At 35.9% G+C, this 24,789-nt stretch overlaps 1 protein-coding gene across 12 annotated transcripts in view; it reads right to left on the reverse strand.

Annotated features, from left to right (window-relative positions):
- Positions 1–24,789, reverse strand: part of LOC140152931 (uncharacterized) — a 114,603-nt gene that overhangs the window by 36,659 nt on the left and 53,155 nt on the right. For all 12 annotated transcript variants that reach the window (XM_072175483.1, XM_072175482.1, XM_072175481.1 and 9 more), the window contains exons 3-6: positions 20,247–20,533; positions 17,814–17,883; positions 4,225–4,383; positions 410–672 (exon numbers count right to left, since the gene is read on the reverse strand). In XM_072175483.1, the coding sequence (XP_072031584.1) occupies positions 410–672; positions 4,225–4,383; positions 17,814–17,883; positions 20,247–20,533 (779 nt within the window). The remainder of the gene's footprint in view (positions 1–409; positions 673–4,224; positions 4,384–17,813; positions 17,884–20,246; positions 20,534–24,789) is intronic.

Consider the following 24,789-nt stretch of genomic DNA (forward strand, 5'->3'; position numbering starts at 1 on the left):
TTTGGTCTATGCACTAGCGCCCTCGCTTTTTCACCACGTGACTTGAAGATAGCGCAAGATACTTCGATGAATTTACGCCTATACTGGCTGGGCAGTTTGTGACAACAATGGTGACAGCAGTGGTTCCTGGTTTCCCAACACCAGATGGACCCATCCATTGGAAAGAGTAAGGAGTTAATAAAAAAATGCCTGGCCGAGTATGCCTTGTACCAAGGACGACAAGCCCTTAATGCCCATTGACGCGCCTAAGGAGGACGAAGGAAGTCATAGACCAGACGGGGAAGTCCATTTTTGTCTATGCACTAGCATGCTCGCCTTTTCACCACAGGATCGTTGGTTCGAGGCTCGACAGGACCAAAATGCCTGGGCGGTTTGTGACAATATTCTGGCGAGTTTTTGATGTTCTTACCTGGTAGTTTCCAACAACGTCAGTGATATTTACAACCCCTTCATGCCAGCTCTCTCCTTGATCACCAAATATTTTCCAATCAGGGCTTCCATAAAAGCCTGGTCTCCTCATGATGTGTACCTTTAGATGTCCTATATGGTCACCATTCATATGGTACCAGAAATTCAATTCGCACTGACCAGCGTCTTTAGAATATATTGGACTCACAAAGTAAGCTTTGTCGTTTGTATCTGGACCTGAAGCTTCTATATACATGTATGACCCTGAAATAAAATGAGAAACATTATCAGATTATAGATCAGATTTCCAAAACAAATACTGAAGATTCTTAAGGGCTCTGTCATCAACCTTTGCACATTATTTTTTTGTAGGACATGAGAGCACATCAGACATATCGAATTGCATTCTGAATACGAGGCATGTCCTTCTGATATCAAATAATTTTGATTTGTGAAATTCGCGATATAATACAAATTGTATGGCAAATTATTAAAAATTGATATGTACTTTAAGTGTATGTAGATGGGAGGAAAACACGAAGATCTTTTGCAAATTTTGACCTTTCGACAATCGACCGCTCCGTTCTTGAAATATAAGCATTTTACGAAACTATCAATCATCTTAGACACCTCAGTTATTAGCACTCCTAATACAGATCATTGATTGATATTTGAATCCGTGGAAAGGTTTGAAAATTAGGAAGTTTCATTAAGCTAATATATGTGACCCAATCTGATCCACTCAGGCTAAAGTCGGAAATTTTGAAAATTGAGTTACTAACATTACTAAATTGCTCAGTACCTACAATTACTGATGTTGAATCCCAGGTTTCATGAAAGTGTCCATTTTCTTATGTTGATTATTTTGTTGTTTTTTCTCCTCACTTTTTGCTTTAAAATTCAAAAAGTATATATGTAATAGCAGTTTTATTCCTTAACCTTATCAATTATTTAATTCTGGTTGGTTTGGGCATTAAAATACGATATCTTTCAGGGACACCCTGCATGTTATTTACTTGAAAATATTACATTTTTTTCTTTTGGAGCAGACTGATTCTCGAACACGTGTCTCCTTAAATAAAAATAACATCTACAATACTGGGGCCAAGTACAAGATACATCAAGGCCGCAGGGCCGGCATGCCCGATGCCAGCGACTCCCATATGACGACTAAACACTCCAAGTCTGACCCCAATATAAGGGCCCCGCAGGGCAAGAAAGCAAGAGTAACCTTAAGGGTGACGGGCTGCCATTTCATACCTTTACTTTTTTTACTTTTTACCCCATAATTTCCCTCATTCTTCAGGCCCTGCCCTCTATCGGGGACAAATTTGTAGTTTTTTGGATATCCACATTTCACGGTTTGTGGTTCTTTGTAGCCCTGCGGGACAAACTAGATAGATATCCACATTCCGTGGTTAGTTGTTCTTGTTTTAACACCCCGTAGCACTACAAATATTACTGTATCCAAATGCTTGTTCAATTACTCGCGCATGCTCCAGCCGCTGGACCAATCACAATCGACTCAGCGAGATCCTGCCGATGTTTGCCGAATGACCAGCCGAACTTTTCATCTTCGTGTGTTCGGCACGGGGATTTTAGAAAGGGCTTTGAGGGTTGAATGATGCTTTGAATCTGACAACTTTCTACTCGCATTTATACAAAATGGCAATCTACACAAAGTTTTTTAAATCTTGAAAATCGATGAAGAAATAAGGAAAATTATGACATTTTTCAGCGCACATCTTTTTAATCATCGGAATTTTCAGGCAAGTTGACAATTCTAGAACATTTTGGGGTATAAATTTCATCGCAAAATTCACAATTTCGTGGATTTTTTCGATGAATACTTTCATTTTTTTCATCATCGGAAAACTACACAGTATAACACTGTGCACGTTTTAAATTTTCTAGTTTTGTGTTACATTTATGCCAAAGTTGGACCAAATTTGAGTAATATTTCGGATTTTCCCGTTTCTACGTGTATAGGGTGCTTGCACAGAAGATCATAAGGCCGAATATAAATAAAACATGTTTCTCGTCCACTCCCGCTTCCTTTTTTTGAGTGTCATGGTCAGGATTTGGTCGGACATCTTTGGGTAGCCGCTAGCACCAACCTGGTGTTTTGAGCGTCCAATTGTGCAAATAAAAGCCGCCTAACACCTAGAGAAGATGCAAGGACGAGGAGGGTTAATAGAATAATAGCTAATAATATAATGGAGATAATTCCGCAGGTAAACCCGTCGCATCTATTCATACATAGTACTTTTGTTTGCAAGTACATCAATGCACAGATACCGCGTGTAGTTAATCCGATTATTATGTCACTTCAACAGCGAATAGACCAGCTGTGTGTTTTGTCGAAGGGAACTGTATTGTGTTGTAAACTTTAATCTTTCTTTTGTCTACCTGTGTTTTCGCGGAAGGTGTAAAACGGGTGATGGAATGCAGTTTAAAATGTCTGCCAAGGCCGAATCATTTCACATTTTGAGTGCATTGTAGCCGACGGCTACCCAACTAAAGGCTGCTAGTCAGGTGTAGGAATGCGTGAATTTGGATTCCTCTATAGTGTGTAAGTTCGTAGTGCGTAGCCACCCCAACCAGCCCTATAGACGAATCCAAATCCACGCATTCCTACACCTGACTAGCAGCCTTTAGTTGGGTAGCCGTCGGCTAATGCACCCAAAATGTGAAATGATTCGGCCTATGGACATTTTAAACTGCATTCCATCACCCGTGTTACACCTTCCTCGAAAACACAGGTAGACAAAAGAATGATTAAAGTTTACAACACAATACAGTTCCCTTCTGCAAAACACACAGCTTCTACATGGTCTATTCGCTGTTGAAGTGCCATATAATAATCGGATTAACTACACGCGGTATCTATGCATACACCATATTACAGTGACACCATATCAAACGCTACAAATGGATGTACTTGCGAACAAAAGGACTATGTATGAATAGATGCGACGGGATTACCTGCGGAATTATCTCTATTGTATATATTATTCTATTAACCCTCCTCGTCCTTGCATCTTCTAGGTGTTAGGAAAGCTTTAACAATTAAGACTAAAACACCAGGTTGGTGCTAGCGGTTACTAAAATGGCCGATCAATCTGACCTATTTTGCCTCGTTGGATTCATCTATAGACGAATCCAACGAGCCAAGTCATGGTCAGGATTTGGTCGGCCATGACGGGTCCCCGTATGCACCACACTGGTGTAGTGACTGCCCAATTGGGTGGATTAAAGTCGCTTAAAATTGTTAGATTCTTTTGTGTTGTATTCTGTCATTATTCTTTTGTCTACGTGTAACACAGGTGATAGAATGCAGTTTAAAATACCCTCCAAGGCCGCATTATTTCACATTTTATGTGAGATTGAGCCGACGGGGACCCAACTTTGGCAGCCATTAAGGTATAGGAATGCGTGAATTTGGATTCGTCTATACCTCACTCCGTTATTTCAATTATGAAACTACTCTGAACCCCATAGTCCTAAAGAGGGCGCAATTTATGCTACATGTATATATTCAGTGCAATATAGAATGAATATCAATGTGATTCAGTGCGATATAGACTGAATATTAGAGAGGCCAGGCTAGTTAAGGAACGCATAGATCAACTAATAAAAAGCTGTGTAATGGAACATAGGCAGATGAGATCTATTTTCAGAAGTGCAATTTCTACATTCGCTGCTTGACCGACATATCCTGTTTAACCTCTCTTGAGGAAACACACGTTCTAATTTCCGACAAATGTTTGATACATGTTGACAACTTTGAGTCAAGGTATAGTCAGTAATGCCCACCTTTTGCATTATTGTATGTGTGATCTCGTGTTGGTCCTGTACGTCTTGTAGGAGTTTTTCCGCTGTTAATTTGCCAGTCAAAGTTATCGTTAGCGTCCTGTGTAAACCGGCATTCGGGTTCTGGTATATCACTTTCAAATGTACAGTCCACGGGTGAATCTATGAAAAAGAAAACATTAAAATCATTCAGTTACTTGAAACTTTATTTAAACAGTTTAGAATTTTAAAAGAATTATTGTTTGTACTACAAGATAGCTAGGTCTATAGATTATAAAAATATGATGGCTTTTGAATATTGCCAATGTTATGTTTTATACATTTTGGAGCAAATCATTGATCTATTTGACCTTGACAGAAAATACTTTTTGATGAAGATGAAGATGATGATGATGTGGATTAAAGAGAAGAAGAAGATGATAATGATATTGATGAGTAGTAGCCTACTTAACTAATTCACACATTTTTGCATGACAAATCCATTAAATCTGAGTATTCACGACTTTAAATTTTACCATCAGGGCTAATGACTTGATCACAAGTGACTTGGTCCACTATTCCGCGGATAGTCAGCAAGCCGTGTCGTAGGAAAAGCAGTGGACCAAGTCAATTGTGATCAAGCCATCAGCTCTGATGGTGAAAGCTAAAGTTGCGAGTACTCAGATTTAATGGATTTGTCAGCTTAAAATGTTTGAATTAGTTAAGTGCTACTTTTAATCACCATTATCATCATCATCATCATCTTCTTCTTCTTCTTCATCCACATCATCTTCATTTTCATCATCTTCATCTTTAACTCCATCAATGTACCGTAATTTTCATTATCATCAACAAGCAACCAGATAATGAAAAAGTTTTATTCAGTATTCACAATCGGTTGGTGAGAAGCAGTCTTGGTATTTAGTATTTATAAGTATTTGACAAAGATGCACTGTAACACTTTCACAATTCAATTTGTATAACCATGAAACCTTATCTTCGATCCTATCTACAAAACTCCAGGCACATTTCAAAGAAATATTATAGACTTTGTCCAATCTGTTCACAATGTTCTAAGATTAGAACTACTGATGGACATATCGTTTTCTTGTTTATAAGACCCAGCAACAAGAATCTTGATATCGGCAAACAGTATGCAGCACATAACATGGATTCCACAAGGGACATGATATCAAATTAATACTGACAAATTCGAAGATAACCAATTTTCCCTTTGATGATGAATCATAGCGGGTCAGTGGGTACATGGTGCAGCATCTGTTAATAGCATCCTTGTAAAGATAATTTTCTGTTTTCGATTTTAACGTTGCATTTAAAAGTAAGTACTTTTTCCTTAGAACATGTAGAATATCAAATCAAAGAACAAAAGTCAAATTCAAAACAATGATTGTATATTTTTTAAATGATAAACAAAGGGAATATTGTTATCATGTTTGTTACTTTTATTGCTTCAGAAATATTTTCAATCGGTTTCATACTGCTTTAATGTTTTATACTTTAAGGTGTTTTCAACCATTTTCGACATTGTGCCTGAAGCCAGGGGTCTCGCGGTTTTTGCAGCATCGAGCATGAACCCTGACAACGGAAGTCACAAATTTATAATGTACTTTTCACGTTATCTCACCACAATCAAAAGAAATGGCGAAATTTCATGTCAAGTTGGTAAGTGATTGACCAAAATTTATATGGCAAGCCATTGAAAGGATGACCAAAACCTGTCAGATTCATGTGAGGGTGTGGGCATGTCCAGGGTATTATTGGAAAAGTCCTTAAGAGAAGCTGTATCTTGCAGGGATTGATTGAAGGTGTTGATGTGGAGCATGGCTTTGTACGAGTTTACTCAAGAGATCTGACGAAATGACTGCACTCACTGTATAGTCTATGGTGCTAACGCCCTCTTTTGGCGATTTTATGACAATGAACATATTAGGCATTAAAAAAACAAGGCATATTAGACTTGAGAAATCACAAAGAAACAAACTTCTCGAAATATTCCAAAAACAATAAACATGATATAATGATAATGTTCTCAACCAAGTGAAAACAGGTTAAACGAAGTAGTTTAAATGGTAAAGTTGAACTATATATTTTGCTCCTGGAGACAAAAATACCCATGGGTTCTGATACACGATGATTAAGGGTTACACACTTTGATACCTATTGTCTTTATCCAAATTGACATCTCATGTGAAAGAGACAAGACTGAAAATCGTGTATTGAAGAAAGAGTTCCAAGATACTGGTATTCTCAAACTGGATTTCAAAGCTAAAACACACAAAAAAATATTTCATAAAGTTTCGGGCATACAAAATATTGTTGATAGAAATCGCTCTCATCAAGTTATCACAATTGATTTCAACAAGATTACTGGTAACAAGTTGACATATGCTGTGTATCCTTTCTCATATAATAATCACTCTACCCCTGGGTACGCTGTTCGGCTCTTGTTAATTTTACATGATATTTTGATTATTCTGGTAAGGTTTTTTTTATCTCGTTCGAGGGCCTAGACACAGAGATAAGCAAAGTGAAATATACCAAATGCAAATACTGACATTTTGCATGTTCTGAGCCAAAGTAGTTTAATGCCCTTGTCATACTTCCATGTCGCTTGCCGCTGCACGCGACAAGCGCTTAAGCGGTGTTACGTATCAACCAATGTCAAGCCTTGATTGTGTCCGTTTGACTGCAATGCGCGTGCGCCACGCCGCTCAGCGACAAGCAGCATGATAGTATGAAACCAGTCTTAGTCAAAGGGCACAGTTCACTGACCTTCATTCAACAAAAATGGCTTAAAATTTGACCTCCAGTTGTTGAGTATGAGTTTTAGTACCCAACTCATTCAAAGATCAGTCTATGAAAGCACAAATATATTGGGGTTAACGAACTTAGTGCTAACAGAGGAGTGTGGTTATTATCCTATGATTAAGTTCACCTGAGCAACCTTGTTTCATTTTCTCCCTCAACGCGCTGAAATATAGGATTTTTTATTATCCTTGTTAATTTGTTCTAGGAAATTAAATAAAAATCAGGTAATTGCCGAGGGTTTAAAGGTAAATGAAAAGAAATTGACCGGTGTGTTCTAGTTACTTAAAGTAGAGCATTTTGAAAAGTGTCTGAACCAGTGTGTGCATCCTGTTGCTCCTCCTAAGTGTCTTGTTCAATTTTTTAAAAACCAGGTTAACTAAGCTTTATCACAAGGTATTTGACCCATTTTGACCCATTTGAAAGTCTTAATAGAGATGAACTGATAAAATGACAGGAAACTCCGCCGATTAACCTAATGTTGCAACCAAACTCCTCTGCACTTTGCCGTGGATTTACACCTTTATGTGTCGTGTTGAAAACCCCTCCATCATCAAACGGATGACACATGTCCAACTGTTGACAGTATGCACAAAGTACGACACAAGCTCATTTATTGTATTGTAACATGTATGCTAACTTATCTTGACACACGTTTGGATGCATTTGTACCTGAATCATAACGTCATTCTACATTTTTATTGATTTGCGTCAGAAATTGATGAATTCGCACAATGTTATTATATTGCATACAATATCCCAATTCAAAACCTGATACTCCAATCGTGGTTAATTTAATAAAAGTATATCCTATAATTTCTACTATCTGCTAATTGTTTTTCCAACTTTCTCTCACCTTTTGACAGACTTTAAGATATACTTAAAACGCAATGTTTAGGTATTGCGTTCAAATTACATTCAGGAGTTATGATCTATCAATATCAAATAATAGTCTATTCCAAGACCAAACAGTAATCTGTAGCCAGATCATGAGCTTTTTTACAGTATCCATGCTTAGAAACATACAAGAATATTCTCTCGTTTTCTCTACAGATTAAAAAACATTCTTAAACACTTGAGAATGTTCTTGCAATGTGATTGGTTCTTACCCGTGTGATATGACACGATATCACACACCTTAGCGCGTGCGTGTCGACGCGATATTTGATCCAATCGGAGGTGCATAGCAACAACGGGACTGGTCGATTCTAAGCCCTAGGTAATTCGTTGTAAAATGTAGGATTTAATTTGATAACAATTGATTATACTTTCTTGATTTATATATTTATTTGAATTGAAGTGCATCTATCTTATTTTTGGCGTAAAACAACTCGGCCAAAATAATGATGTCGCCCGTATTATATGAGACGATAGATGCACTCCAGCGGCTAAAAACAATACATTTATTCTCTAATTATCAACCCTGGGGATGCTATGCTCTAGAAGGCGGAATAACCAATAACATTACGTTACGTGATGCTGCCTATGTTGGGTGGAAAGACATAATTGACGAGAAGCTCCTGACAATAAAGAAACTCTAAAAGTGTGTTTCCCTTTTTTGAAAGCAGTGAGCGGCTCACTTTAATTTCTGAATACGTAATATCTATTGTTGAAAGCAATCAATTCAACAGAGGATATTGCCGTCTTTACCTTTTACTTAGGCCAAAGAGTTCCGGGTACAGAGCATTTTTCATACTTTTGGACTGCTTTGTTGTTTCTTTGTTTGTTATCATGGTTATTGTTATTGTGAAACACTGTTTATATGTTAATGTTATGCCCTACATCTACTGCTAGCTTACAGGATGAACATTATACCATATTCAAAGTTTTAAAGTCTGTCAAATGTCATTTAGCTGTTTGAAGTAACAAACCCGCCAAATATTGAACAACTTCACACAAGGTTAAACTAAACATGTTCATTTCTTAATTTCTTACGGAATCTGCCCACTTAAACCTGACAAACACAGATAGAATCTTGATAATTTCAGATTAAAGATAATTTTATGTTTCTGATACACATGTTTCCATTTTTGAGTAAACGGATTGAGATTAACACTTCAAATCCTAATTAGCTTAGCAAAACGGTAGCAAGGGCGATTATTGCCAGAATGCACCACCACGCACTGTCTCTGCAAAATAAGAGTCACCGGTGGACATAGTGATTATTGATTGATTCATCTTGCGAGATGAGTGATCATCAAAGAAAATCTAAATCATATCTTTCAATTCATGGATTTTGCTTTAATACACATGAGTTCCTTTGCAGATTTAGCCTTGTATCGTCTGCTAGACGCCTAGATTTGTAACATATGTTTATTGGTATAGGACCTACATATGGACAACATGAAAACTGTGTGTAACCCCTATAATCTTATCCTGGGAGCACTCACATTATTGAATAAGTTAATCATATATGACACAATTTAAGTCCCTCTCCTCTTTTACAGGATCTTGGCACCCATGATCATCATTTTAAAACTTGTTACCAATAAATATATTTCTAATCATCCATTGCACCCACATCGTAATGATGCCATCTTTTGACACAAATATGCCATTTTCGCTTTAAAATTGCAGTAAAGGTCTCAAAAGAAAAAATAACCTAAACCTAAAGTGTCACTGATAACTGATCAATGCCACATTTCCCTAAAATGTTTCGAGACACTTTGGGTGCTCTTTAAAGGTCATTGAAATTAAAATGGCCGTTGGTAAAACCGCGTGACAAATATAGAGTCTGGAGCGTCCTACATATTCGTGCCCCTTAGTAATGAGGTACACCATGTGGACTGAAGCCATACATATAGGTTTAATGAGAAACCGACAAGCCAACTATCTGGTAGACGATCAAATAATACATGAATTGCCCCTGTTGATATGACCTTTTGCATGGAACGTCTAAATAAATTTCTCCTCCATAGGGGAATTTTCACCAACTATTCTTCTGTAAGTGTTGTGGTTTTCCGTAGTGACGAACCCAGATTACAACTAATCATCCCTATTTGTATTATATGAGGGCGACGTTACCGCTTTGTTGTTGTTTTTTCAGTGGAAAGCCTTTATACATATGCGCTAGACAATTGAGCGTACGACGCATCGTAAAAAGGGTTGTTAGATCTATACAGGAGGTGTGCGGAGGTGCGACGTACACGGTAACCCCATGCAATCAAGAAAAAGTAAGTCAGCTGTTGTATGTAAAGAAAGTCATTGAAAATCAGCCCTCTCATACAAATCGCAGGGCAATATCTGTGCGTATGTATCGATTGTATGAATGAAGTCACATTTTTACACATCACTGACTGTAGATCATTATTATGATATCTTACAAAATTGGATCATATTAAGTTAAACTTTCCTTTGGCTTTGTACGTATGTTCAAATATCCTTGATTCTATTTAATATTATTGAAAACGGGCAAATTTTGTGCATTTTCTGCTTCATCCACGCGTTCGTTTCGTACGTGCTAACTAGAGAGATTGCGATTTCCAAACGTACGTATCGAGGAATCGTGGAATCTATTCAAAATCACTCTCCTGTGACGAGATTTTGAATAGATTCCACGTACGTTCGATGCTACGTTTGGAAATCGCAATCTCTCTAATATTTAATTGAGTGATTACGAGGGGTGCGATCATGGCGTACGGGAATCGCAACCTCTCTAGTAAATCGCTATTCGTCCTTGGCAACATATTTGAGTATAATTTAACAGCGGCGATCACGTCTAGCCATATGCTTTTTAACAACCTTACTTCTGGTCTGATTCCAAGTTTTTAATAATTTAATTTGCGCCGAAGTCAATGTGGGACATTCAACCTTACAAAGGCACAATGTAACAATGGCAGAAGAAGTGGAAAATCTATAAATTGCATCTTATTTCCCTTACTTCATGTCCTGAACAAAGGAAGGAAATAGAATGATTTAAGGGCAACAAAGTCATCAATCATCAGCTAAATCAGAATATCTTGCTCGATTTATTTGATGAATGTATACATTACCATTACTTTCTATAAATGTAAAAATTAATGTAGTTGGGTTTGGCATCAGGAAACATTTCTTAGAACTATAATTTAAATTTGAATCCATGCATAACATTTTGCACTTCCTTCATTTGATAATTACAGTTTCGAAGTATCAAGACCAAGAGCACGAAAATAGAAATATAATGTGAAAATTTATTTGCTGTCTTAATAATTCTTACTGCGCATACTGCTGATATGGGTCGATTGTATAGAAAGGATGCGAGAAAAGGAGCAAGCCGATGGCAATTGAAGGGACCTTAATGTTTGGTCTGACGGATTGATTTGGGATGTTAATTTTTAGTCGTGTTATCTGGTACATATCACAAAAGTAATCTTCTTCCGTTTTGGAAGGTACAACCTGTACATGAATGTTTCAAACTGAAAGAGCAGGAGACGCTCAATTTTATTCGGCCCATTCTTGAACCTCATGAGCTTCATTAAAACACCTGTCATGATGATCATTTCTATGAACAGAGTTATAGATCCGCTATAGTTGCACTTAAACCTGTTGTGTTAATCCTTGCTATATTGCAATGTCATCAAACCAGTAATGCAGAAAGTATCATCTTGCATTAGCTTCAGTGCAACTCTTTGAATCTTCGGGGGCCCCTGACACAATTGAGGTATCGAAATGGATTTAACATTTCATGAAAATGTGGGACACAGCTTATGAGTTTTTGTGTGCAACGAGCCAGATCTGCAGATACAACCTGTAAGACTAATTTTATTGGAAACGTTTTGTCTCTTATCTAAATTAGGACTTGAGTTCAGTGCGTAGGGGACTAAGACAAGCCCTCTGACACTATAAAATCCACTCGCCGCTGGCGCGGCTCGACGGCCGCCCCTAGGCGAGGAACTAGAACCAGATCTATTCTAAATCTCACATGCATCATGCATTAAAATGTTGGCAGGTAGGGTGAATGTCATGACCATTGCATTTAATAAAAATACAATACAAATAGCGATCAAAAGAGGGATATTAAATTGATTTGCTGATCTTCTTAGAGTGTGTGGGTTGATGAGGTACATTTACTTCATAATTGTTACACCATGGAGTGAAACAACTCCGATGGTTCGATTTCTGTACCATGTCTACTGTGAGTTATACACTCTGTTTAGTTTAGATGTGGATATTAGTGTTGAATGTGGTGGCATGATTTAGCACATTCTGCGACAAAATTTTACAGTTCAGTTGCTTTGATACTTTCACTGCTTTGCATGATACACGTGGAGAACGTGCCTTAAACATTTTAAATGTTGCAAAATGTTGCTAAATTTGCATAAGACACTACTTTTTTATTCAGTTTCATGTATCTCTAAACTTAACTGATTTTCAAAAGAGTTACCACATAGTTTGCTAAGCTGTTTGAAATGGTACTGCCCCATTTTCGACTGTACTTTATGATGCATTATGGAGATCTTGTATACAGACATGAAGAAGGGCAATGTAAAGCAAAAATTGATACAAAAAGTATGTCCAAGGCTAAAGCTCGTAATGAAGGGAAGCAAACCTATTCAATGTCATCCACGCCCATCCTAAATAAACTATGTAATATGAGATAGAAAGAAGATCCGGATATCATGATAAAGACGAAACCATTAAACGTGTTCGTGTTGAGCAAGCAGGTGAATTGCAATTTCAATACAAACTTACAAGTCATGAAAGTTCTCAATAGTTGAAAATGATGTGTAAGTGACATAGCTTTCCTGAAGGCTTAAGATTAATGATCTTCAAGTGGCTATCGAATTCCCTTTTGTAATGTCTTCAAATTAAAATAGATGCCAAAATACTCATAAGTATGTCAAACACCAACGTACTGATGTTTGTCTGTACTTCCTTGATTGCGTTTTTCAAATATTATCGGGCATTTGAAGTCCCCCTCCTCCATTGTTTCCGTAATTTTGCAACTTTGAACATTTTGATTGCTTTTTCGAATCCGAGATAAGATGTGAAATGGTTAAGAGAGTAACTTCATGATCTTCCGTTATTTTACGCTGCCCTGTTCCCAGCAAACACAAAACGTTTTCGACATCATTCGCAAAAGGTTATAAAAGGTTGTCAGAAAACGTTTAAATGTCGGGTTATATAAAGGGTACATTAATGGTATAAAACGTTTTCATAACATTAAATAACATTTGTTGGTAATTTACTGCACAGCAAACACAAATGTTTTACAGAAAACATTTAAATGTCGGGTTATATAAAGGGTATAAAAACGTTTTAATAACATTCCAAAAACATTTTTGAAAACTTGGTACAAATCATTCTAAACAGAATGTTATTTTAGTTGAAAAAATATTTTGCAAAAAATGTTTGCCCAAAATATTTACAATAATGTTTTTAAAATGTTTTCACGACCTTTATATAACCCGACATTTAAATGTTATTAAAACGTTTTGTAAAAAACATTTAAAGAACATTTCTGTGTTTGCTGGGTGCAAATATTTTAACATGATGTTATCTAAGTGTTGACAAAATATTTGGCCAAAAATGTTTGCAAAAATAGTTTACAAAGACATTTCGAAAACATTTTTAAAATATTGTTGTAGTGTGTTTTCATACAAAACGTTTTAAAAACATGACCTTTATATAAACGTTATTAAAACGTTTTTACCTAAACCAAAACCCAAAATATAACTTATTTAAAACGTTTTAAAAACGTTTTTGTGTTTGCTGGGCTGTTCCCAGCACATACATTTAGACAACCAGTTAGTATCATATTTTTGAAGTCAAGCAGGTTTGATTGATATTTACTCTGGTTACGAAGATAGCATAATGTTGTGGCTGGTACAATTTGCCTCTTAGTCAGGACGTATTGCAGACAATGCGGATGAGAAGACACTTCTTGTTTTGGCTGATTTACAATGATGAGTCTGTTTTACTAAGAAATTATATAAGTGGTTGCTACTGTAAGTGTAATAGTTACGAGAACGGTCATGAAATTGTATAAAAAGAACATTAAATTCCTAAAAAATACCTTAAACCTTAAATAACATGAATGAAAAATAATGCAAGTGATAGGTTTCATTTTATATTAACTCTGCCTTTGTTTCGTATCAGTTTTTAGTTATTTCTCATTGTTTTACAATGCTATGTATGCATGTATCACACATGGCATCGATTGATCGAGACATTACCGAACCGGCCGTCATTGTGCTAACTAATATAGGTCAACACAAGAAAATTGCCATAATTTATATTGCCATGAAATTTTTTAAGATTAAATAGGTGGACCTTTATACAATCAAATTTGCAAAATAAAATTGTGTAGCTATACTTATCAATGAACTGATTATTTGAAATTTGAGAAAGTATCAAATACCATATCATCCAGGCCATACACCGTCCTTTCTTTAACTTCATTTCCTAACCGATGACGTTACCAGGTATTTGATCTGCAAATCTGACATTTAGTTACAAGATGTGGGAATTTTACAACTTCTTATTCCTTTTTTCTTCTTTGTATCTGTTATAATTGAAAGCATGTGACAAAGCATCTGGCTTTTATTAAACAGGGTAAAGGTACAACAATCGGGCTTTGACGTTTGATCGTATCTTTATGGTCTTGGAAATAGGCTATATAATTATAATCTAGGAAAATATTGGAGCTTTTTAAAATCAAAACGACATATTAGGTCGCATTAAATATATTGTCAAACTACTGACAAAACAATGTCTACCACATTCGAAAATTAAATGACAAAGGGGGTTTTCAAGCACATTTGTTGGCTTTTCCGTGTTAATACTTATTGTTGTGTGGCTCCAGGCACATTTAGGTATACACAATGCAAAATGGGCCAATCTCACATGCCTCATACGCCCTTTTCATCTTCTCAACCGTTTAAATTTTACAAGGTGGTTGAATTTCACAACCATTCCTTCAAAATTAAAAGCATTTGCTAGTGCTAGGGTCCATTGGCTGATAGGTAGATTTCCTTCATAATTGTTACACCATGGAGCGAGTTCAATCAAATAACTCGGATGATTCCATGGTACCACTCGCCGTAAGGCAAAACATATCTGTACCATGTCTACTGCAAGATACACTCTGCTTATATTCTTCCCCTGACAGATGTGGATATTCCTGTTGAATACATAGGAATGATTTAGCACATTCTGCGAGAATATTATTAAGTTCAGCTGCGTTGATACTTTCATTTAATTGCAAGATACATGTGGAGAAGGTGTCTTAAAAATTGAACATATTAATAAAATGACTTTTGCAAATTCAGTTTCATGTTGCTTCCTTTCATGACAACACCTATCTTTAAACTTAATTAATTTTCGAACAAGTTACCACAACGTTTGATAAGCTGTTTCTAATCTACTCGTGCTACTAGTACGTATTTAAGGGTGTTAAAGGTTATACTACCTAAGCCTTAAAGACTGTGCTTCCATCTATTAATTATTCTTGCATGGTTAGCATTGGAGAAACTAAAAGATGACCATAAAACGTGCGTGTAAACACTGTAGCGTTCGTTTTTGCTTTTTGTTTTTGTTTTAATTCAAGATTTATTCCTTTCTTTTTCAATTATACATCCCAGCTACGGTGACACTTCGTGACGTCACGTTGGACTTTCCATTCACTGTCAGAGAAGGTTCATATGTGTGAATGTATTGCAGCCTTGATGTGCTAGGAACAGAACATCAGTCTCAAACCACTCTAATACCTCTTTGATCACATCGTTGTAAAGAAAAAGATAACTGACCAATTTCAACTGTACTTTTTGACGTATCATCATGATCATGGAGATCTGATAGCCAGGCAAGATGAAAGGCAATATAAAGTTATAGTTTATTGAAAAGTATGTCCAAGGTATTAAGCCTTTAATGAAGGGAAGCAACCCTATTCAATGTCATCCACGCCCATCCCAATCTAACTTTATGCAAATAAAAGAAGATCCGGATATCATGTTTTAACTTTTAAAAGTCGAGCCATTAAACGTGTTCAACAAGCAGGTGAATTGCATTTTCAATCCAAACTGAATATAAGCAATTGACATAAAGTTCTCAATGGTTGTAAATAATGCGCAAGTGACATAGGCATCCTGTAGGATTGAGATTAATGATCTACAAGTGGCTATCAGTTTCTCTCTCGTACTGTCATCAAATCAGAAGTACCTGTTATCAAAATACTGATTAAATTATGCATGTTACGTCAACTTGCCTAGAGCCACTATTTTGTTCGTACTTAAAATTTTTTGTGTTTTTCCGATATCCGATTTCCGATATTGAGGAAATTGTTTTTCCGAAATTCTTTTCGTAATTTTCTAATTTTGAACTTTTTGATTGCTTTTTTTGAATCCGAGATGAGATGAGAAATGGTTTTAACAAAAGACTTGGTCTTCCGTTATTTTACGCTGACCTGTTCCCAGCACATACATTTAGACAACCAGTTAGTATCATATTTTTGAAGTCAAGAAGTTTTGATTGATTTTCACTATGGTTACGAAGATCGAATAATTTTGTGGCTGGCACCAGTTGCCGCTTAGTCAGGGCGTATTGCAATGCGGACAATGCGGATGAGAAGATACTTCTTGTTTTACATCTGAGTGATTACTACTGTTAGAGTGCAATGGTTCCAAAAACAGTTCATGAAAATAAATAACAAGAACATTTAAACGATTGGTCGTGACATTAACCTATAAAGGTTTCTAATCGGCTGACTGTGCAGAATATTGTCACAATTTGTATTGCCTTGGCAACGATTCATAATTAGACATAACATTAAATTTCTCAAAATTAAATTGTGTAGCTACCTTTCGTGAACTGATTATTCACTATTTGAGTAATATCAAATATCATATCACACAAGCCATACACCCGTCTTTCCATTTAACCTCATTTCCTAACCGATGACGTTAACATGTATTTGATCTACAAATGTGACATTCAGTTACAAGATGTGGGAATTTTACAACTTCTTATTCCTTTTTTCTTCTTTGTATCTGTTATAATTGAAAGCATGTGACGAAGCATCTGGTTTTTATCACATATTAAACAGGGTACAGCATTCGGACTTTGACGTTTGATTGTATCTTTATGGTCTTGGAAATGTATATTATGATCTTGGAAAAAATATGTGCATGGATTTCAATTTAAATATCCCATTGATAATAGCGCCTGTACCAAAATACAAGTTTCTCCAGAAGTAGTTTGTCAATGTGATAAAACAATGCCTCCCATTCGTAAAAATGAAACCACACATTTAGCGGTTTCTACACCTTCGTTGGTTAATCAGTTAGTAACGAAAACAGAAGCGGAAATGGAAAGCATTGCAAACTTTAAACGCCAGTGCCCTTTTATGTAAACCTTCTTCTATCACAAGATAAGTCCTCTACAAAAGGCACTGCTACCAAAGCCATTTGTAGTCAAAAGAGCTACCCGCTCCAGCTTGTCCGTGACTTGCCATGTTCTCTCAGTACCAATTTCTAGAACCATATCTACTGGTAGGACCTTCATCTACATTGCAGTTCACGTTTAGCCTACCAGATATGGAGTAGTCGGAGACGTAACTGACAACGGTGCACCTTCTTTCAAGAGCAGAGTGCATAAGCATCTCATTCCATGTGTCTAATGCTTAAGTTACTGTACCACTTCACTCTTGTTGTTCCTAAGCTGCTGTGAACCACTGATTGGCCCACGTGATTGTCTTTTATAGTGCCTATGTGCTCTATACGTTCTTGACTTGTGTCACTCCTCATGGGCTATTGTTCACTCTAGCATTTTATAAAAAATAAAATTTAAAAAGTGCAAAGCGAGTTTCTTACCATAAAATGTAATATCGTCAATCGCTATGTCACCCATTACACCTTTCCCACTCACTGCTTCAAACACAATCTGAAAAGACAAACGTCAATTATAAACAAATTAAAGAAATGAAGCGGGCGAAAAAAGTTCACTTTAGCGGGGCGTAAGACAATGCAAGCCACAATTAATATTATATGCGAGGACCTGAAATAAATAATGGAAAACGAAAAGATATAATTAAAATGACGTTCTGAAGCTCGGGCGTACTGACATTCTAATATATTGAGAGAGCAATATTTAAATTTGAAAGAATTGGAGCAGCATAAATATTAATCAGGAAATACTTAAGACAATGTATGACGCAATAATATATACGATGGTCGGAAATAAATGATCCAAGTCCGAGATATTATAATAAATGACTTGCTTGGGCAAACTGATGCATCATATTATATTAAGAGAACGACAAAACTATATACAAAATATGATAAGATGTAACTTATTTTTGCTCAAATCATATCCTTGTTGTTGCGGGGTTTTTTCCTGTCTGGAGGGTTAGAAGCTTAAATTTAAGCGGCTAGTATCGATGCTAATTTGTTCAAACTATACGGTTTTTTTAACATATGAAGCATATGAATTATATTCGTATATGTTTTTATTATTAATTGATGCAATTTAATTCATTGCAAAATTATTTCACAATGCTTCTGATTTTGATCCTATAGTTATAGATGACATCAGACGTATCCAGATTTCGCATTTATCTACATAATGAGGTTAAAAGTAGACCGGTAGTTTCAACCTCAACATGCCGATATCTTATCGTGGTATGTACGTGTCCTGACTATTTTAAGAAGGCAATATACCGTTGAATATCTTGCCTAATAAAGGAAATCAGACTCATCCACATATCCAAGCTGGTATCTTAACCTAAATTGACTAGTCCAACGTGTAGGACCTGTGCGTTTCCTAATCACGCACGAGCCGCTCAATCTCTGATCGCGCAAGAAAGACTCTATACTTGTCGGATATCAAGCTCTATCAAGTCCTTCGTGGGCAATACGTAGATTATGTGGCTTCAAAAGTAAGCTCAATTCCAAATCTGGGCTTCTGATCAACTTAAAATTGCACATGATAATCAAATGTAGGAAATGGTTTCTATAGAGTGGGAGCTCTGGATTAGATAAAGATTATGGAAATGAAGGAGCGACCTACACATGAACCATTGTGGAAGTTTAGTACTTTTATCGCAACAAGCAGGGTCAATCGGATATCCTCAACCAAAGGTAGTTGGATCGGAACAATTGACAACTTTCTATCATTTTGTCGATGTGTACATTGTGGTTAAGTGTAACCTTCAAGTTGAGAATCGTTTACTTTTTGGCATCCGGGTACCTGGTATGTGGTAAATAATGAATAGAGTGGGGAGAACCCTGCATATACTGTCTATTATACTCGTTGTGCATGGATTTGGTAATAAACTGTCCCCGGGTAACTTTATCAATTTGAGATGCTTATGAAGTCCATACTTCACAGTTGTTCGAAAATATATCATTAGAAAGATATCAATGATACGAATACTTGTATTCTTTTCCTTATTTCGGACGAGGTCGAGGTCCAATCCCGGGGGTCCAATGTATTCAATTTCCCCCACCCAAGAATAACACATTACAATCGTTTTAAATCTTTTATAATGCACAGCAAATCTTAAAAGCTTAACTGTCTGAACCCATGATGACAATGTGACAGTCAAAAACTGACCAAATCTATTAAACAGGAAAACCCAGTTCATTATTGAGTATAATATATAGATGTATCTGCACTTTTTTGACCTTTAGATAGACCCCAACAAAGCTACAACCCCGTAAGCAAAATTATAAAGAGACATATCACTCATATGTTGTGTGCTACACTTTCTTATCTCTTGATCTTCTCAACTTTGTGTCTCTTTATCACTCATCTTCTTTATAACATCTTCATACTCGCGTCTTGTTTTGAATGACAGATAAGATTATATGCCGAGGCCCCTTTGGGACGTTTTAGATTGAATCAGAAATTTCCTTTCTCTTTATATGAAAATAATTGCAGAAAGTACAAACATTGGATTTTTGGTAGCGAGCATCCGTTACTTAATTCAGAAGTATTTTCCTTTCTATTATTTGTATAAAGCTTTTTCAATTTGAATCAAAGTGGTTAGCATAACCTGTTACCATGTATCCCCATGGTAACAAGGTCTTGAAAAATCGTGCATGTGCAACTTGCTCCAATTATCGTATCTTACCAGAACTCACCATTGGCACTGTTGAAACGCATGGTATTGTTTACCAACTATCAGTCAACTATGGATAATTAAATACCGTAATCGGCTGAAATCTTAATATAATATGGTTCAATGTTGGGTAGAGAATACTCAGCGTTTTAACATTGTAAACTAATAAATACATAAACCCTACCTTTACTGTACTATTTGCCGGGATTCTTAATTCGCCAACTTTCCATTCTTGTCCTCCGTTTCTTGTTTGCCTATAGCTTGGTTGTTTATTAGTTCCACCTCGTACAATAACAAATACATTTAGAATTCCAATATGTTTTCCATACATATAGAAATAGAAACGCATCACTTTAGGCATCCAGTTTGTACGTATTGTTGGACTTGTAAAACGAGTTCTTGATCTTCGTGGAATTTCTACTTGACCTCTGTTTCCATCGGTACTCGATTGTGCGTAAATATATTTACCGACTGTAAGAAGAAAAAAGAAAATATTACTTATAACAAGACTCATTAATGGTAAAGAGAATGGAAAAGTGACCATTCTTAGTGACCTTGCCAATAATTGCGAAGCCTTATGAGGACATTGACACTTCTGATACTTAAGGGGGGACTGCTCTATAATCCGACGCTTCTATAATCCGAAGGTTCTTTAGTCCGAAGGTTCGCTAGTCCGAACATGTGTTCATAGCATTCGCTAGTCCGAATTTTAAAAAAAAGTTTCTCTAGTCCGAAAAAAATTAAAAAAGAGGTTCTTTATTCCGACGGTTCTTTATTTCGAAGGTTCTATAGTCCGAATTTTAAAAAAGGTTCCCTAATCCGAATATTAAAAGGGGTTCTTTAATCCGAATTTTAAAAAACGGTTCTCTAGTCCGAATATGAAAATAGGCTCTATAGTCCGAATTTAAAAAAGGGTTCTATAGTCCGAAATTGCAAAAGGGTTCTATAGTCCGAAACGGATACCGTGTTCTTTAGTCCGAATCAGTAAAAAGGCTCTATAGTCCGATTTTTTTATAACATTAACATTTACTGCGCCCTCTAGCTAGATAATAGCAGAGTTTATGGTAAACGGGATGACGCTACTTTTAGCCCCCCCCCCTCATCAAAAACAAATCCTGCGTCCGCGCCTGATATCCCCCCCCCCCAACTTACTGTAAACAAAGATCCTAAAATATGATATTTGCTCCAAAAATGTTGACATATTTTACACCATCAGAAACGAAAAGAAAAATAATGAATGGAACGAAAATATAAAGAAACCTGAAGAAGTACAAAAAACAACACACACACAAAAAACAGAACAAAAGAAGGAAAGACACAATGAAAGAAAATAAATGAAAGAACAAATGAAACAACTGAATAAAGACTAAAAGGAAGTCCAAATGAAAGAACAATGAATACAACGATAACGAACAAAATAATGAACAATACAGAAAGAACAAGGAGAAGAAAGAAAGAATGTAATAAAGAAATTTGAATAATAGAACAAACAAAAGTAATTTGTTTAAATGACTACATTAATGCCACAGCATTTACATGCATCGAATACATCGTAGATTATTTAGTATCTTACAGTATATAATATCATAATAGAATGAACAAAAGATAAAAATGAAGAAAATACCACCAGAATGAAGATAAACGTCAATGTATGATACGTAAAATATCCAGAAAAAGCAACCATGTTGAACTTCAGCGGATTTGTATTTAACAATTGATGATTTGACACTGAAACAAATGATGAAAATTAAATTCGGACTATAGAACCTGTTTACCAATTCGGACTAAAGAAGACGGTATCCGTTTCGGACTATAGAACCCTTTTGCAATTTCGTACTATAGAACCTTGTTTTAAATTCGGATTATAGAGCCTATTTCCATATTCGGACTATAGAACCCTTTTTTAAATTCGGACTATAGAGCCTATTTTCATATTCGGAATAAAGAACCGTTTTTAAAATTCGGACTATAGAACCTTCGAAATAAAGAATCATCGGAATAAAGAACCTTCGTAATAAAGAACCGTCGGATTAAAGAACCTTCGGACTAAAGAACCGTCGGAATAAAGAACCGTCGGACTATAGAGCTTCCACCTAAGGGGGTACTACACCCCTCTGGTAAATTTATGACTAATTTTGCAATTTTCTAAAAAAATAATAAGACACTGGTAACAAAAGTTATGTATATTATTGGGGCAAGGATTCCAATTACTACGCTGAAATTTCAGTGCCTCAAGACAAGCGGTTCAGTATATATGATGAGAAATGAGGTACATCCTAGTGGTACCTTATTTCTTATCATAAATAACGAACCGCTTGTCTTGGGTCACTGAATTCCAGTGTAGTAATTGGATTCCTTGCCCCTATAATATACATAACTTTTGTTACCACTGTGTTATTAGTTTTTGAGAAAAATGCAAAAATAGGCACACATTTATCGAGGGGTGTAGTACCCCCTTAAAGGGGTGTTCAGATTTTTACGTACAATGATAATGGCATATAATTAGCTTTGAATTTCAATTGCGTTTTAATTATTCATTCTTGCATCTAGATTACTTCAATGAATATTTCAGAAGTCTTCTATAGAATATAGAAACATTATAAGAGCATTTTCAATATTAAGTTAACAATCACGGAAAGGGAACTCCGATTTCATATTAGATGGCATTGGAGGCTGAAACCTAAATGCAATACAATCACATCTACAATGCACCTCGATAATGTGTCAAATAAACGTCATTTGAGATCATACTGTGGCCTGTATCCCGGAAAGAGTATATACATTTAGTTACATATATGTAAAAATAAAATCAGCCCCAGGTGGCAACAATTATTTTGGGAGTGGTCCATTTCCGTTAATAAATGTAATTGCATTTTCATACTGTTATTGTTGCACAAGTAGAATTTGATTGTACAAGTGGATTACTGGAAGTACTGGATATAACCTACTGTATGATATAAATAGTCAAAATATAGGTACAAGTTGTAATTATTATTTGTTTATTTTACCCTTAAATATCGCATATTTATTCATTTCTGTATTTAATACCAATCAATTGAATAATCGAAGAAAATCAAAACTCGTTGTGTTTTCGGGCTTTATATTAATCTCAAGGTCATTACCTTTTAGGTGAGTTAAAGAAGAATAATGTTTGAAAAAATGTTTGCATAGGATATCCAAATAAGAAGTGTCTTAAAGGGGCAACGGCAAAATAAAGCCAATAAATTGGGAATAGAATTTTGTGATATGTGGACGAGTTCGTATTATGTTCTGAACGATTTATTATTATCGATCATTTGCGATCTGTTCTAGAATAATGTGTCTACGATATTAAACAAAATTAAGATAACACAGGTAATGTCATCTGTATGGGAAAATAGGAATGGAGACGATTTGGATCTATATCAATTGCCTCCGGGATCTGAACTCCACAAAACCTTTGTATGTTTGCCAACTGGTCAAACCATACGGTATCCGACCCTTTGCATCAATCCCTCCTCATGCCAAAACGGAAGCTAAAAATCTGCATTGAGCTTGTAAAATTTCATACTTTTATCCCAATTGGATCACAATTGGGTTTGATTGACAAGTAAGTTGCGATATGATATGATTTTATGAACCTGTACAACATCACGGTCAAACGACCGGATTGAACTATGCAAGAAACACAAACAAATATTATGGAAGAAACAAAATACACAATAGCAAAAATATAAAAAAAGTCATGGCATGAAAGACAGCAGAGATACAAAAGAATACAAAGGTCAGCCACCAACAAGTTTGTGGTCATTCTGACCATGATGCAATTAGGACGGAAGCAGGTTTTTGTCAAGATTTTGAATTATCATTTTGATAACCAATACTATACAAATCGGAGATAAATGTGCCAACCTTTGTCAAAAGGTCAGAATACGGAATATCTGCGAGCTAACATCCGTCCATCAATAGTTTTTGATTGACAAGCAGAATTTGGCGGTAGAACAAAATGATGACGGAACAATGTATTTTTCATAAAGTATTTTCTGTTTCTGTTTCTGATTGTTTAATTATGCTCATCTGATTGATGTTGGGTAATGGTTAGTGACAACAGATTTCTCTTTATGTTTTATGAGTCTCAAAAATTAGTCTGCTGTTGCGACTGTGTTACCATTGTATGAGTTCCATAAAGTTGGAGCTACCTTAACAACTTAAGGTTAAAATATGTAGGCAATTTTTCAACCCGATTATTCGCATATGTTTGCCGGTATAACACACACTCGTTTTTATTTTAATATTTCGATGTCGAATGTGTTTTGTATTTTATTGATTTCTCTTCCGTTTCAAAATGTCGCGAGAATGATATGCTATTGCATTTATATAGCGTGTGTTGTGCAAATGGACCCCCATTTATGGAAACCTCAAACACATGTATCAAGCTAATTCTGAAATGGTGATCTGTCATAAATTCGGAAACTATCCTTTAAAACAGATGTAAAATAGCATGCCAATAAAATCTATTTGATGACAACTGCAATAAATGCTGACAGTCAGCTATAAAAAACTACAAAACTTAGAAAATGTTTGTTAGTATCAAAACTTTCGGGGGTTAGACAGTAATTCCTAAATCTTGACAATTTCCAGTTTTTTTTGACGCAACTGGTTACATCTGACCTGGGAACTGCGATGCAGACCAGGAGAATATGGCCCGAAATTAGCAAGCAAGTATTAAGCAATGGGGAGAGATTCAA

Source organism: Amphiura filiformis, chromosome 5 (assembly GCF_039555335.1).
Source record: "Amphiura filiformis chromosome 5, Afil_fr2py, whole genome shotgun sequence".
In the NCBI taxonomy this organism is placed as follows: domain Eukaryota; kingdom Metazoa; phylum Echinodermata; class Ophiuroidea; order Amphilepidida; family Amphiuridae; genus Amphiura; species Amphiura filiformis.